At 38.2% G+C, this 14,905-nt stretch overlaps 1 protein-coding gene across 8 annotated transcripts in view; it reads left to right on the top strand.

Annotated features, from left to right (window-relative positions):
* The window catches only part of AUH (AU RNA binding methylglutaconyl-CoA hydratase), a 161,288-nt gene extending 146,804 nt beyond the window's left edge, over positions 1-14,484 (top strand). For 2 of the 8 annotated variants that reach the window (XM_060155554.1, XM_060155547.1), the window contains 4 exons: positions 4,545-4,732; positions 8,011-8,061; positions 9,763-9,810; positions 14,011-14,484. In XM_060155554.1, the coding sequence (XP_060011537.1) occupies positions 4,545-4,732; positions 8,011-8,061; positions 9,763-9,810; positions 14,011-14,088 (365 nt within the window). In that variant the 3' untranslated portion in view covers positions 14,089-14,484. Of the gene's footprint in view, positions 1-4,544; positions 4,733-7,434; positions 7,525-8,010; positions 8,062-8,673; positions 8,729-8,852; positions 9,201-9,762; positions 9,811-14,010 lie in introns of those variants that run through there. The other 6 variants (XM_060155551.1, XR_009541662.1, XM_060155550.1 and 3 more) reach the window with 6 other exon arrangements.
* The last annotated feature ends 421 nt before the right edge of the window (positions 14,485-14,905 follow it).

Genomic DNA, 14,905 nt, shown 5'->3' with positions numbered 1-14,905 from the left:
TGCTCTTCAAAATTAGTGTAGCACTTTTATTCCTATTACAGTGTCATATTACTGTTGCAGAACAGTTTTGAAATACAACCAGGCAAAATGAATAAAAAATGATCATTATCTATCAGCTGATCCCACAGAGACAACTTTCTAGATACATTTGATATATGTATATGCCTACTTATATTATGTACCTACTTATATATACCATACCTTCTATCAAGCAGCTTACAAACTTATTTCATAAGTTGCTCTTTACTGTCTTACCACATAGTAGATAAGAATCAGGCAGAGGTAGGTTTGGATCCTATTTCTACAACCTAACTTTGTGACTTTGGGCAAGTTACTAAAACTCTGTGAGTCTCAGAGCAGGGCCCAACTAGGAGTCAGGGCTCCATGCTGGAAGCTCTTGGGATGGACACTAGTGTAAGTTTGAATAGAGTCTCAGACCTGTGTGGTTTTGAATACATTAGGGTGGCTGTCAGAGTGGAATGATTTTAATTCCACTGGGGACAACCCTATTTTTAGTTCTACTGTTTAATTTCTCCAATCATCAAGACTGTATCTAGAGATGGCACTTTAGTGATCCTGAACTCAAATCCCTATTGGAACTAAGCAGGTTGTGTGATCTATAGAAGCAGGCCTGGTGTAAGAAAATCAACCAACAGAAATACAGCACACTGTCTTCACTTCTACCTAACTCTAAGCTAATATTGGAATTTAGTATTCAGAATTAATAATAGATGAATTGAAATAAATTCTCTCTAGTACTTCTTTTTGTATTTGGAACTTAAAATATCTGATGCCTTTTCTTCCACACCAGGTCTCAGTGGCACATCTTGTCTCTCGAGTTGCAGGATGCAATGCTATAGTGAACCTTGCTTCCCTAATGAGCTAATTGCTTTATTTCATAATAGAAAATAGCTGTTCATAAGCAGAAGTACTTCCAAACTGGACTAGAATGTTGGCATAAAAATAATTTCTGTTTGGAGTAACTATTCCTGAGATGGTTGTAGAAGTCTGAGATTCCACATCAATCATATTCAGTTTTTTGTGTCGTATTGCACTGCAGTTCAGTAACTTCCATTTGTACGGCTCGTTGCTCACACTATCAGTATTAATTGACAAAGGCAAACTGAACAGGTCACATCATTTTTATAAAGGTTGAAATTATATACCTGGAGCCAGTGAAGGGTCAGTTACCTTTAATTCCATAAAGTAAAACTATAGTTCAAACTATCAGTCTTTGATTTCTGCAAACTGAATGCAGCATATGAAAGTGGGCCAGATAATTTCTTACCAAACAGGTTTCCTAAAGATAAAGTTTTGGTAAGAATGAGCAAATTAAATCACATATTTGTGTAACTGTTTAAGAATGTCCCTTTTGACAAGTAGGGTTAGGGAAACTGGATTTCTGCCCGCAAAAGAGTGAAGTTGGACCCTTACCTTATACTATATACAAAAATTACCTCGAAATGGATCAAATACCTTAATGTAAGAGTTGAAAGTACAAAACTTAGAAGAAAACAGTGGAAAAACTTATGACTTTGGATTTGGCAATTATTTCTTGGCCGTGACACCAAAAGCAAAGGCAACAAAAGAAAAAATAGATAAATTGGATTTCATCAAAATTAAAAACTTGCATGCCTCAAAGGATACTGTCAACAGTGAAAAAGCAACCCATGAATTGGGAGAAAATATTTGCAAGTCATGTATCTGATAAGGAATTGATATCCAGAATATATAAAGAACTCCTTCAACTCAACCACAGCAGAACAACCCAATTAAAAAGAAGATATACAAATGGCCAATAAGCACATGAAAAGATGCTCAGTATCACTAGTTGTTAGGGAAATGCAAATCAAAAACCACAATGAGATTCCACTTCACACCCATTAGGATGGCTACCATCAATAAACAAACACAAAGTAACAAGTGTTGGTAAGAATGTGGAGAAGTTAGAACACTTGTGCCCTATTGGTGGGAGTATAAAATAGTGAAGCTGCTATGGAAAACAGTGTGGCTGTTTCTCAAAAAAATTAAACATGCATTTACTGTATGTTCCAGCAATTCCACTTCTGGGTATCTACTCAAAAGAATTGAAAGCAGGGTCTTGAAGAGATGTTTGTGTACACGTATTCATAGCAGTATTATTCCTTATAGCCAAAGATGGAAGCAGCCCAAGTGTTCCTCAGTAGATGAAAGAATAAACAAAACATATTCATGTAATGGAGTACTATTCAGCCTTACAAAGGAATGGAGTTCTGACACATACCTTCTGCCCATCATACAGAAGGACAAATACTGTATGATTGCACTTACATGAGGTTCCTAGAGTAGATAGCTTGTGATGTCAACCAAAAAAGCCAAATCTTGGATGCAGTGTTAGTTGGTGAGCCAAGTTGAGGATTTTTTCTTGGATCCTATGATGCAGTGTTTTCAACAGAACAGAAAGGTCTCTTCAGCACCAAGCCTCTCACACTCACATCATGCCCTGCAGCAGACAGTTAGGTTTGCATCCATTTCATCCATCAAAGCTTAGAGTTCAGTGCCATTCAGCTCTGTTTCATGGTGTTAGTTTCATGACTGTTCCTTTGTTAAATATTTATAAAATCTTTATTCCTGGAGAATCATTCCATAAACAAAATAATATGATGAATCGGCTTAAGTGGACTTGCAAAATATTGAGTTTCCTTTGAATAAAAAGTGCAGCACTAACAATGACTGTTGAGGGTCACATTTGTTGATTTCGACCAATCTACATTAAACTTTTCACAGAACACAACAGAGAATCATTTCCTAACATGTGCTTATCATGAATACTATATCCGTAAGTACTTTAGTCTCATGAAAATCCTCATCAGCTCCATGAGTAAATATAGCTATCTGGGTTGTATTATTTATATCTCTGTTCTAATCAGCTGCCATTGGAAACACTGTAAATAACTTGTCTGTCCCATATAGCTTGTTCCGTAAGTTTTCAGACCTATCTTTACTACACTGAGCAACATCATTGTTTACAGTTAATTTAAATTTGTCAGTGCTTCATTTTTTCACACGTGTTTGTTGCCACATTGTGTAAAATACCTTTAAACTTACCATCTATAACTGCTTGGGCTGTGTGAGCAGTAAGTAACTGCAATTTACAGAAGCAGTACTCATTTAATGTTCAAAAACAATCCCTACTGAAAATGTCAATCCTTTTGAGGTTTATTTTTGTTTCTTTTTTTTTTTCTAATCACCTGTATTTTCAAAACATGGTCATCGTTCTCAACATGGTTGCTTAATAATAGCATCATAAGCTATGTTCTTCCAATGCTGGCGTGCTTTGTTTGTTGAACATGTAGGAATGTACTTAATTATTGAAGGGAAATATGCTTTCTTGAAACTTGTCTCCCCCCCACTTTTGGTTGAGATGTGAATAAGAGTATATTTTGCCTGCCTTTTAATGTTGCTTAAAGAAAATCAAAACTTCTCAGTCTGTAGTACTGGAGTAGCAGGAAGTGGTGGAGGCTGTGGCAGACTCGAGTGCACTGCATCTAAAAGGTGCAGCTGCAGTTAACTTCCAGGTACAAGTTAGCTTTTATATGAAATTACCCATCCAGTTTATAAATGTTGGTAACTAGTGCAGAAAAAAAAAAAAGTTTAAACTTTATGGGCCAGAGAAACACAGTGAGCTTGTTCCGATGTTTGGCCATCAGTTTGCTTTTTGTCTTCTGAACCTTCGCAGTCAGCTTTTCCTTGGCCTCCTGGGCAGTCCAGCCGCCACTTTAAGGATAAGACTTATAAGATTTAGGATTTGCAGCTATTTTCATATTCTTATTGGTAGAAATTGAAGCTCCGAGTCAGAATATTACCTGCTTTTTGTCCAGCTTTCTATTTAATGAGATCCCCGTCTCTTCACTCAAAGATATTGGGGTGAGCAGATAGATGGATCTAATGGATTAATGCATCAGGGGATGATTAGTACTTGCACGGAAAAATAAAACCCCGGGACAAAGCCTATTTTCATGAGTAATTATCTGTTTTTATTTTCGTTAAATTAAAATTAGTTTATGGTTCATTTACTGTAAATTGTAAATGAGTCTTCAAAAGCACATGAGTTGAATTGCTCAGAATTTGATGTTTTATCTAAACTGAAAGCGAAATACCAAGCTTGATGGACCTGTCATTCCTCTGGTGAACCTTCTGAGGGAGAGAAAACTCCTTCCCCAGCCAGCCCCTGACCCCCTCAACTGCGGTGCACCCTGTGGTTCCTGACTTGGTAATGATTGTGGACTGGATTCAGGAACACACCAGCCATGGTGCAAGTAATGGTCAGTGTCAGGATCACTTAATAATGATATAAGGTTCTTAAGTACTTTTGGGAGATTAATAATTTTATAAACTAATTAAGAAATTAGGTTCTGTCTTGAAGTAGTTTTCCAGTTACTAATTTTGACATATAAACTTCTGGCCCTGGTTTGTTTTTATAAAAGAAGAAATGAAACATTGAAGTGTTAAAAGGAAAGGGTGACAAATCATTGCCTGCATTTTCTGTCTCATCCCCTGTGCAGGGGGCACGCAGCGACTGCCACGTGCCATTGGGATGTCCCTGGCCAAAGAGCTCATCTTCTCTGCACGTGTGCTCGATGGCCAAGCAGCCAAAGCAGTGGGCTTGATCAGCCATGTTCTGGAACAGAACCAGGAGGGTGATGCTGCCTATAGAAAGGCCTTGGACCTAGCAAGAGAGTTTTTACCTCAGGTACTTTAATTGCATTTCCTTCTTTTACTCTTTTTAGATAACTTTATAACAAATTGACTAGATTAATGTTAAGAGCCTTCAGAATTAAAATTTAAGATTTGAAGATAATCTGAGGCCCCTGTTGTAGCCATACGTTGATAATATATCACATACATGTTTATCACGTGGGACAGAACTTGCCAGCAACTTAAGTTAGCCCTTCTGACCTGAACTGTACACATGAAGAGAAACAGTGACGGATGGGCTGTCACACTGGATCGCCCCCAAACTGAAACACAAGTAAGGAGCCCAGAGTCGATTATGCCAAGTGAGCTTTCATTGAGATCCCATAACCTGAGATAACCTGCTTGAACAGCACCAGTTGTGTGTCTTATTGTGTTTGTTTTTATGGTGATGTAGGCATTGTTTTAACTCCTTTGTGCACAATATGCTTCCTCACAATTACACTTCAAATCTAGGACTCACTGCACATTTACTCACAGATCATAATCCTCATGAGTAATATTAACAACAGCGCATCTAGGGACCTGTATTAGGGGTTTCTTGGTTCTCTCACTCTTCTAGGAGTATTTTTCAAATATTCCTTTCTTCTGAAATCATGGATTAAAGGATTTTTGTTATGTAAACAATTAGTGACTTGTCTTTATTCCTAATGGCGTGTAAAGTTTTATAACTTCTGGAGTCAAAATTACTTCCTCTCTAACTCAAACAGTATTTGTAACTTCTCAGTATTTGTAACCAAAGGCCATGGGTCCTTTTGGGAAATCTCATGAAATCTGTCTCTAGAAAAATGCATGCACCCTCCACATTTGTCTGGAGTTTCGCATCCAGTTTCGGGAGGCATCCTTGGAGTTCTTTGTTGTAAGACAAGGCCCAGGTCTGCTGTGATGTACCTGTCCCCTGAGAGCTGTCAGACGGGTCCTCTCGTTTGAGTTGGTTTCTAAAACCACACTGCCTGCTGTTGATGCTACCTCAGTCCTTCTCAGTTAAGTTATGAGCTATAAGCTCTTTCAGGGCAGGGACCTTATATAGTTTATTCCCCATATGAGGTAACACAGAGTCTTATACTCTGAACTGATGGAGAGAGAGCAAGTAGAAAAGATTTTTACTAGTTTTTTTAAAAAAAAAATCAGCTCCCGAGTTCTGAGATTCACAGCCTCTCCTGATCCTTGGATGGGAGCGTTCAGCTCCCTATTCCAGAGCTCTGCCCAGGTGGCTCATTAGCCCCTTGGCACCTCTGTGGTTCAGGTTCCTTATCTCACTCCTGGGAACTGGCTCTTTCTCCTGTGACTGCAGTGCTGTTAATGCCATCACTGCCCACAGCTCACCCCGCCCGAGAGCCCCCTTCTCCCCACCTCCAACCTGACATCTGGCTGCACCCTACCACGTGGTGAACCAGGCAGAACTCATCGTCTCTTTCATCTGAAGGACATGCCTCTGAGAACATTAATTGCTGAAATTAATTTTTCCCCAGGTGAAGGGAGATGTCAAATGACTTTGGAAAATGTGTAACTGTGAAACTGTATACAAAAGTTACAAAACAGAATTTGAGGTGGAATAATCTTCATTTTTGCAGACCTTGTTACTAAATGATTAGTCTTCTAAATAATTAGAAAGCGTCTATAAAATTAGTATTTCTAGGTGATTTCTGTATTATATGTTACTTCCATTTTTCTATCTTAGGAAAAAAGTTTGTATATAAAGAAGAGGCACTGGTTTTTTATTTTAAAAGAGAAACTAATTAAGCGTTATATCTAATAGCATTTTCATTTTCCTGTTTCTCCAGTTTTATAAACCTTGCTGCCCAAAGTGTGGTCTGTGGACTAGCAGTCCAGGCGTCCGCTGGGAACATGTTAGACTTGCAGAATCCCCGGCCCATGCCAGACCCCTGAATCTGCATCTCCATTTTAACCAGGGGCTTGGGGAGTTGTGTGCATATGGAAGTTTGACTAGCACTTGTCTGGGTCAACTGGTAATAAAAAGTGAATGGATAAGTTTCTTGTTGAGAGGAGCACTCTGTTAAAAAAAAAAAAATGAATTGATGATCGTGAAAGAAATAAAAAAAACTAGTATGTGTAACATACATACAAATCACATCTGGAAAGATTCTAAGAATCCGAGGCCTAAGCCTCGGAAAATTGCAGTCTCTGAAAAAGATTTTTCATCATGTGATTTAGGAAGAGAATTTAGATAGGTTAAAGTAGATAACCGAAAAATGGCATTTTTCATGCCATCATACATTTATCCATTCACTTATTGGAGTCCTTTGTTGTGCCTGTTATTTAGAGCCTCTTGCATTTTAATTCAAAAGATGCTTTAAAACATGCCATTGGGGCTCCCCTGGTGGCGCAGTGGTTGAGAGTCCGCCTGCCGATGCAGGGGACGCGGGTTCGTGCCCCGGTCCGGGAAGATCCCACATGCCGCGGAGCGGCTGGGCCCGTGAGCCATGGCCACTGAGCCTGCGCGGCCGGAGCCTGTGCTCCGCAACGGGAGAGGCCACAACAGTGAGAGGCCCGCGTACCGCAAAAAAACAAAAAAAAACATGCCATTGAATTCTAATTCATCACCCAATAAACAATTTTCAGGGATTTAAAATGTGATCAAATAATCAAATTCCATCTGGAGGATTATGGTTTCTAAGACAAAGTTATGTGTCCCTTCTCGCAGAGGACTCCCAATTCTTTCCTCTGTGACCCTCACAGATCCTGAAGGACTTATTTGGACTTGAAGCTTTTGTGTGATGTGAGAGCACTGCCTGGAGGACGCATCTTTACTAACACATCATCATCGTGGTTAGTTATTGATGCTCAGGGAAGAAAGATACAGCTCCACTGCCTGAAACAGATGATATCTGAATCCCATGTTAATCAATAGTGTCAGCCTCATCTCAAGCCCAGGGTTCTGTCGAACCACTCATGGGTGTATTATTGTGCCAAACACTTTATCTCCTTTTCTTTTTCCTACTTAACTTGTAGGGAAATTTGCTGAACAATTAAAAGCCCTCTACTGGACACATACCACCTGCTGACCTCCAAGCATATAGTTTGCTGTGCTACAGCATGCTGTGAAATCTGTGTAACGTGCTGGTGCAATAGATTATTACAATTGCTGTTTAATTAAGGCCTTGCAAGGCTCCTAAAATAAATTTTCCGTCAACTATCTTACAGCCATTGTTGCCTCTATGCCATGGATCCAGCAAAGGGAATTTCTGAATTTGACTGAGATGTACAACATGATTTGCATAAATAATTAAAATGTTTCTTTAATTTGAATTTTAGGGACCTGTTGCAATGAGAGTGGCAAAATTAGCAATTAATCAAGGGATGGAGGTGAGTGCCTTAAGTTTGAGTTTCTTGTTGGAATAGGTAGTGGAGATTTAACTTAAATGCACCATTATTTTTTAATATTCTAAAATATAGCTGTTTCACTGCTATGATTACTGAAAGCTACTGAGGTTCTTTTTAGCTACATCAGTGATTGCATTCTGCTTATATCTGTTGTTGCTTCAGTATCATAATCACAGAATTCAGTAATTTCACTGATGCGCTGCAGCATATGACATGCTTATTATTTATGCCATTGAGTTAATAGATTTATTGGCTAGTAGTTCATAGAAAACCAAAGGAAAAGGGCATTCTGTGTATTCTCAGCACCAGTATCATATTATAAAAAAATGTTCTAAGGAGAACTTCCTGGCTCAAAGCTCCTCCTAAAGATGGAGACCATCTTTAACTTCTTGATGTGCTTTCTGCAGTGAGACACACATAAACCCTGCAGGGGGCCCTGGGGTTACTCTGGAGAGATAGCTCCAAAGGAGTGGAGGCCCCAGGACAGGGGAGAAGTAAGCAGGTACCCATTTACATTGGGCTTTTCATTGCAGCAGTTGTATTTTGGATAAATTAACTACAGGAATTTTGAAGAAAGATATTTCTTCCTTGCAGACCCAGAGCCACTATATTTTCCTGGCCTTCACAGCAGTAAAAAGAGGTTAAATATGTTAGTAATAAATACATTTTTAAAAATTTACAAAGTATTTGGTTTTTAAAAATTCTTACATAGTAATAACAATGCTGGGACTTCCCTGGTGGTGCAGAGGTTAAGAATCCGCCTGCCAATGCAGGGAACACGGGTTCGAGCCCTGGTCCGGGAAGATCCCACATGCCGTGGAGCAACTAAGCCTGTGCACCACAACTACTGAGCCTGCGCTTTAGAGCCCGTGAGCCACGACAACTAAGCCTGCGTGCCACAACTACTGAAGCCCACGCGCCTAGAGCCCATGCTCCGCAGCAAGAGAAGCCATCGGCAATGAGAAGCCCGCACACCACAATGAAGAGTAACCCCCGCTTGCCGCAGCTAGAGAAGGCCCACGCGCAGCAACGAAGACTCAACACAGCCAAAAATAAAATAAATAAAATGAATTAATTAAAAAAACATCTCTAAAAAGAGAAAATAGTAACAATGCTAATAGCAAAAATGACCCTAACTTATATGACCCTAACTATGTGCCAACCCAATGTATATGACCCTAACTATGTGCCAACATATGACCTTATGACCCTAACTATGTGCCAACCCAATGTATAGCTTATGTAGTTTATAAAGACTTCACCTAGATTAACTCATGTGTTCCTCACAATAACCCCATATGTGACCCTAACTATGTGCCAACCCAATGTATAGCTTATGTAGTTTATAAAGACTTCACCTAGATTAACTCATGTGTTCCTCACAATAACCCCATTTGATACATACTGTAATTAACTCCCTGTTCAGATACACTTCTCCGAGGCAAGAGAGGTTAAATAACCTGGGTAACCAAGGTTACACAGCTCCCATATGGTAGAGTCAGAATTTGAACCCAGACAGCCTGGTTCCAGAGTTTCTTGTGCTGGTCATACTTCTGATTTGCTGTATTACATCAAAGAATTCTGTTCTTTTGGAATAAAGTTATTAAATTTGAATTTATATTTATGAGTATACCATATTTTTAAAAGTAATTCTTGCTGAAATGAATTATATTTTTTCCTCAGGTCGATTTAGTAACAGGATTAGCCATAGAAGAAGCTTGTTATGCTCAGGTATGTAATACAACCACAAATTCAATGCAGATACCCCTTACCTTCTGTATAAGTCAACTAAATTATATATCACTGAACCATGATATATATACACTATTAAAAAATCATACAGATGTGTTGAAATTATTTATTTCTGCTGTTTGACTGTTACCAGCTCTTATGACTGATTCTGTTCCACATACTAATGACTCCTGTCTATGTAATTTAGAAAATGCTTAGAATAGTTAAGTTAGTACCATTTGTGCTATAGCTGTCTCTCTGGCTCATGTTGTGTTTTCTGGGTGTGGTCTTGAACCCTCACTCCAGGGTAGAGAAGTGTGAAGACGGCAGCTGTGAGCACGTGCCTCCAGGAAACATCAGTATTTGAGACTCATTGGCTTTTCCTGATGTTCTGAGCCTTTCCTCCTACCCACTGAAAGTTCACTAGTTTGATTACATATACGTAGTTTTCTTTTTTGTTCACAAATTAATAGGGCTTTTTATAGAGGAACAAATCTTCCTTCCTCCCTTCCTTTCTTCCATCCTTTTTTTTTTTTTTTTTTTTTTAAGCTGTACACGGGCCCCTCACTGTTGTGGCCTCTCCCGTTGTGGAGCACAGGCTTCGGACGCGCAGGCTCAGCGGCTATGGCTCACGGGCCCAGCCGCTCCGCGGCATGTGGGATCTTCCCGGACCAGGGCAGGAACCCGTGTCCCCTGCATCGGCAGGCGGACTCTCAACCACTGCGCCACCAGGGAAGCCGCTTCCATCGTTTTTAAAATGAAAGATACTTTAGGTGCTTGTTTTAAGGCATCTAAAGTAGCAAAAGAGTTTTGTTCTACCTTTTCTGAGAATTGGAAACTGTGTCAGCTCCCATTTAAGCATGGCAGTATCATGAATTAGGAGCAACAGCTAGAGTGTTACTCTGCGCCTGGTCTGTATATATAAATTACCACCTGTCATTGATGAACATATACCATGAATGAACTAAATTACAAACCTCTTACAAATGGACAACCTCAGAGTCTGAAGAAAATATTTAAAAGCATATTTGGCCACATCTTATCAAATGTAACAGGAATCATACAAAGTATTCCATCAGACCACAATGGAATTAAACTAGAAGTCAATCACAGAAAGATAGATGGAACCCCACCTATTAATGGTGAGATGTAATCTTTTTAATAAGGTTAAGCAGTATACTTCTAAATAACATTTGTCAAAGAGAAAGTCTCAAGAGGAATTAAAATATATTTTGAACTAAATCAAAATGAAAATACAACTTATCAAAATTTGTGGGAATATATGAAAAACAATGTTTAGAGAGAAATTTATAGCATTAAATATGTATATTAGAAAAGAAGAAGGATCTAAAATCAATAATAACTTTGCACTTTTCAAAAGTGGAAAAAGAAGATCAAATTAAATCCCCAATCAGAAGAATACAAATAATACTTCAGAGCAGAAATCAGTGAAATTGAAAAAGGGGAAACAATAGATAGAAAACAAAACCAAAAGTTGGTTCTTTGTAAAGATCTATAAAATTGACAGACTTCTAGTCAGGATAATCAACGAAAAAGGAAGATAAAAATTATATCAGAAATGCAAGAAAGATTATTACTACTGATTCTATGGACATTGAAAGGATAAAGGAATACTGTGAACTATATATGCCCACAAATCTGGTAACCTAGATGAAATGGACCAATTCCTTGAAAGACAAAATATACCAAAATTTATCCAAGGAGAAATATAATATGAATAGTTCTATGTTTGTTGTAGAGATTAAATCAATAATTAACAAACTTCCGAAATAGGAAGCACCGGGCGCAGATGGTTTCACTGGTGAATTCTACCAAACATTTAAGGAAGAAATTACACCAATTATCTACAATCTTTTCCAGAAAATAGAAGCGGAAGGAATACTTCCTAACTCATTCCATGAGGACAGTATTAGCCTGATAACAAAACTAAAGACATTACAAGAAAGGAAAACTACAAACCATTATCTCTCATGAACATAGATATAGAAATCCTCAACAAAATATTAGCAAGCTGCCTCCAACAATATATAAAAGGAATTATATGCCACAACCAAGTGAGATTTTTTAGATATGCAAGGCTTGTTCAACACTCAAAAGTCAGTTAATGTAATTCATCATATCAACAGGCTAAAGAGGGAACTCTGGTGAAAGAAATCACAATTTAAACAAATAGATATCCCAGGGGCTTCCCTGGTGGCACAGTGGTTGAGGGTCCGCCTGCCAATGCCGGGGACACGGGTTCGTGCCCCAGTCCGGGAAGATCCCACATGCCGCGGAGTGTCTGGGCCCGTGAGCCATGGCCGCTGGGCCTGCGCGTCCGGAGCCTGTGCTCCACAACAGGAAAGGCCACAACAGTGAGAGGCCCACATACCGCAAAAAAAAAAAAAAAAAAGATATCCCATATTCATGGATAGTAAGACTCAATATTATTAAGATGTCACTTCTTCCCAACTTGATCATAGATTCAATGCAATCCCAATAAAAATTCCAGAAAGTTATTTTCTTAATATTGGCAAACCAGTTCTAAAGTTTGTATGGAAAGTCCAAAGACCCAGATTGGCCAACACACTATTAAAGAACAAGGTTGGAGGAATGACACTACTTGACTTCAAGACTTACAGTAAAGCTACAATAATCAAAATAGTGTGGTACTAGCAAAAGAAAAGACACATAGATCAATGGAACAGAATAGGGAGCCCAGAAGTAGATTCATACAAATATAGTCAACTGATCTTTGACAAAAGAGGAAAGGCAATTCAATGAAGAAACGATAGTCTTAAAAAGGAATAGTACTGAAGCATCTGGACATTCAACTACAAAAAAAAAAAAAAAAATCTAGACACTGACCTTACACCCTTCACAAAAATTAACTCAAAATGGGCCATAGACCTACATGTAAAGTGAAAAACTATAAAACTTCTCGAAGATAATATAGTAGAAATTCTAGACCTTGAGTTTGGCCATGGCTTTTTAGATATAACACCAAAAGTGTAATTCATGAAAGAAAAAATTGATGTTTGATTTTATTAAGATTAACTTCTACTCTGCAAGAGACACTGTGAAGAGAATGAAAAGACAAGCCACAGACTGGGAAAAATATCTTTGCAAAACATATATCTGATAAAGGACATGTATCCAAGACATACAAAGAGTTTTAAAACTCAACAGTAAGAAAATAACCCATTAAAAACCGGGTATAAGGTCTGAAGAGATACCTCACCAAATTAGATGTACAGATGGCAAATAAGCATAGGTAAATATGCTCCACATCATATGTCATTAAGAAATGCAAATAAAAACAAGATACCGCAGTTTGGCCATTTCTTACATAGTCTTACTACATGATCTAGCAATCATGTTGTTACATATTTATCCAAATGAGTTGAAAACTTGTGTCCATGCAAAAGCCTACACACCGGTGTTTATAGCAGCTTTATTCCTAATGGCAAAACTTGGAAACAACCAAGATGTCCTTCAGTAGGTGAATGGATAAACTGTAGTACATGTATAAGTGGGGTGTTATTCAGCAATGAAAGGAAATGAGCTATCCTACCAGGAAGAGACAGGAAGGAACCTTAAATACATATTACTAAATGAAGGATTTCAGTCTTAAAAGCCTGCATACTATATGATTCCAACTATATGACATTCTGGAAAAGACAGTGGGGTGGGGGATAAGGGATGAATAGGCGGCACATTACGGATGTTGAGGGTAGTGAAACTATTCTTTGTGATAATGTAATGGTGGATACATGACATTATGCATTTGTCAAAACCCATGGAATATCCCTAATGTAAACTATGGACTAGTTAATAATATTGTGTTAATATTGGCTCATTAGTTGTAACAAATGTATCACATTAATGCAGGATGTTAATAATAGGGGAAACAGTGGGGGGGCTTGAGGGAGTATATGGGAACTCTGAACTTTCTGCTCAGTTTTTTGGTAGACCTAAAATTGTCTAAAAATTGTAAAGTCAATTTTATTCAAGTATATTTGAAATGGGAAAAAAAACATCTTAGAGTTAGAATGATAAATTTGGTCACATAATTTAAATTGTTCAAATGATTTCAAAATTTTAGATTGTCTTCCAATTAGTTTCCTTAGTTAAAGCTTATTAAACTTTTACAATTGTCTTTATTGTTTGGCATAGATAACAATGTTTTGCTTCTCTTAGACTATTCCAACAAAAGACAGACTTGAAGGTCTTCTTGCTTTTAAAGAGAAAAGGACCCCTCGTTATAAAGGAGAGTAGAAGAAAGAGAAGTCTTTAAAATGCCAGTGTAATAAATATACTTCTGGAAGTATCTTTCAGATTCACGTATGCCTCAGCATCTGGAATCCCAGCGACCAAAGTGAAGAGCGAGTTATCCATATACTGAATTAAGTATCTGGAGTGGACCCCTGTGTGTACTTGTTCAAATGTATATCGTCATTTTCATTCAGATTTATAAAGCTAATAGTGTATACTGTCAAAAACACCAATTCAAAATTAGTTATACATTTTTAAATACCTCCTGCATATGAAGCTTTCTGTTCTTAATTTTTCTTAATGTGAATAATTTATATATTGCACACGCTAGGAAAAAATATTGATTGTATGTCTCCTGTGCTACAGTATGAAAATAAAATTATTTCCATGTACCAAAAATGTGAAGTTATACCAAATAAAGTTTTCAAGGGATTGTACACATGCACCCACACACATACATCTCATACTGGAAAAGGAGCTGATAGAATTCTGAGTGAAAATTATCAAATATAAGTAAAATTAGTGAAAAGGAAACGTGGAAATTTTTCTCTTACCCCATTCTTTTTGTATTGAGTAAATCATTGCATGTTGGATTTTAGAAGAAACCGCCTTTCCATTGCTGATTCTGTCAGGTGACCTCTTTAGTAGTCAGTCTTAGAATACAGTATGGATGGTGGAGAATTAATCCAGTCAGAGACTGGGACCAAAGGCCTTGTGGAGGCCAGCTGGAGGCCTGGAACTGTTGTACCTGTAAGCCCTCCTAGCAAGTGGCCTGGCCCCCTGGCCTAACCCAGAAATAAAATGGTGCAGCTGGGCTTCC

The sequence above is a fragment of the Lagenorhynchus albirostris genome, chromosome 7 (assembly GCF_949774975.1).
Source record: "Lagenorhynchus albirostris chromosome 7, mLagAlb1.1, whole genome shotgun sequence".
Lineage (NCBI taxonomy): Eukaryota > Metazoa > Chordata > Mammalia > Artiodactyla > Delphinidae > Lagenorhynchus > Lagenorhynchus albirostris.
Note: the sequence above shows the minus strand (reverse complement) of the source record. Positions and strands in the feature narration are given on the sequence as shown.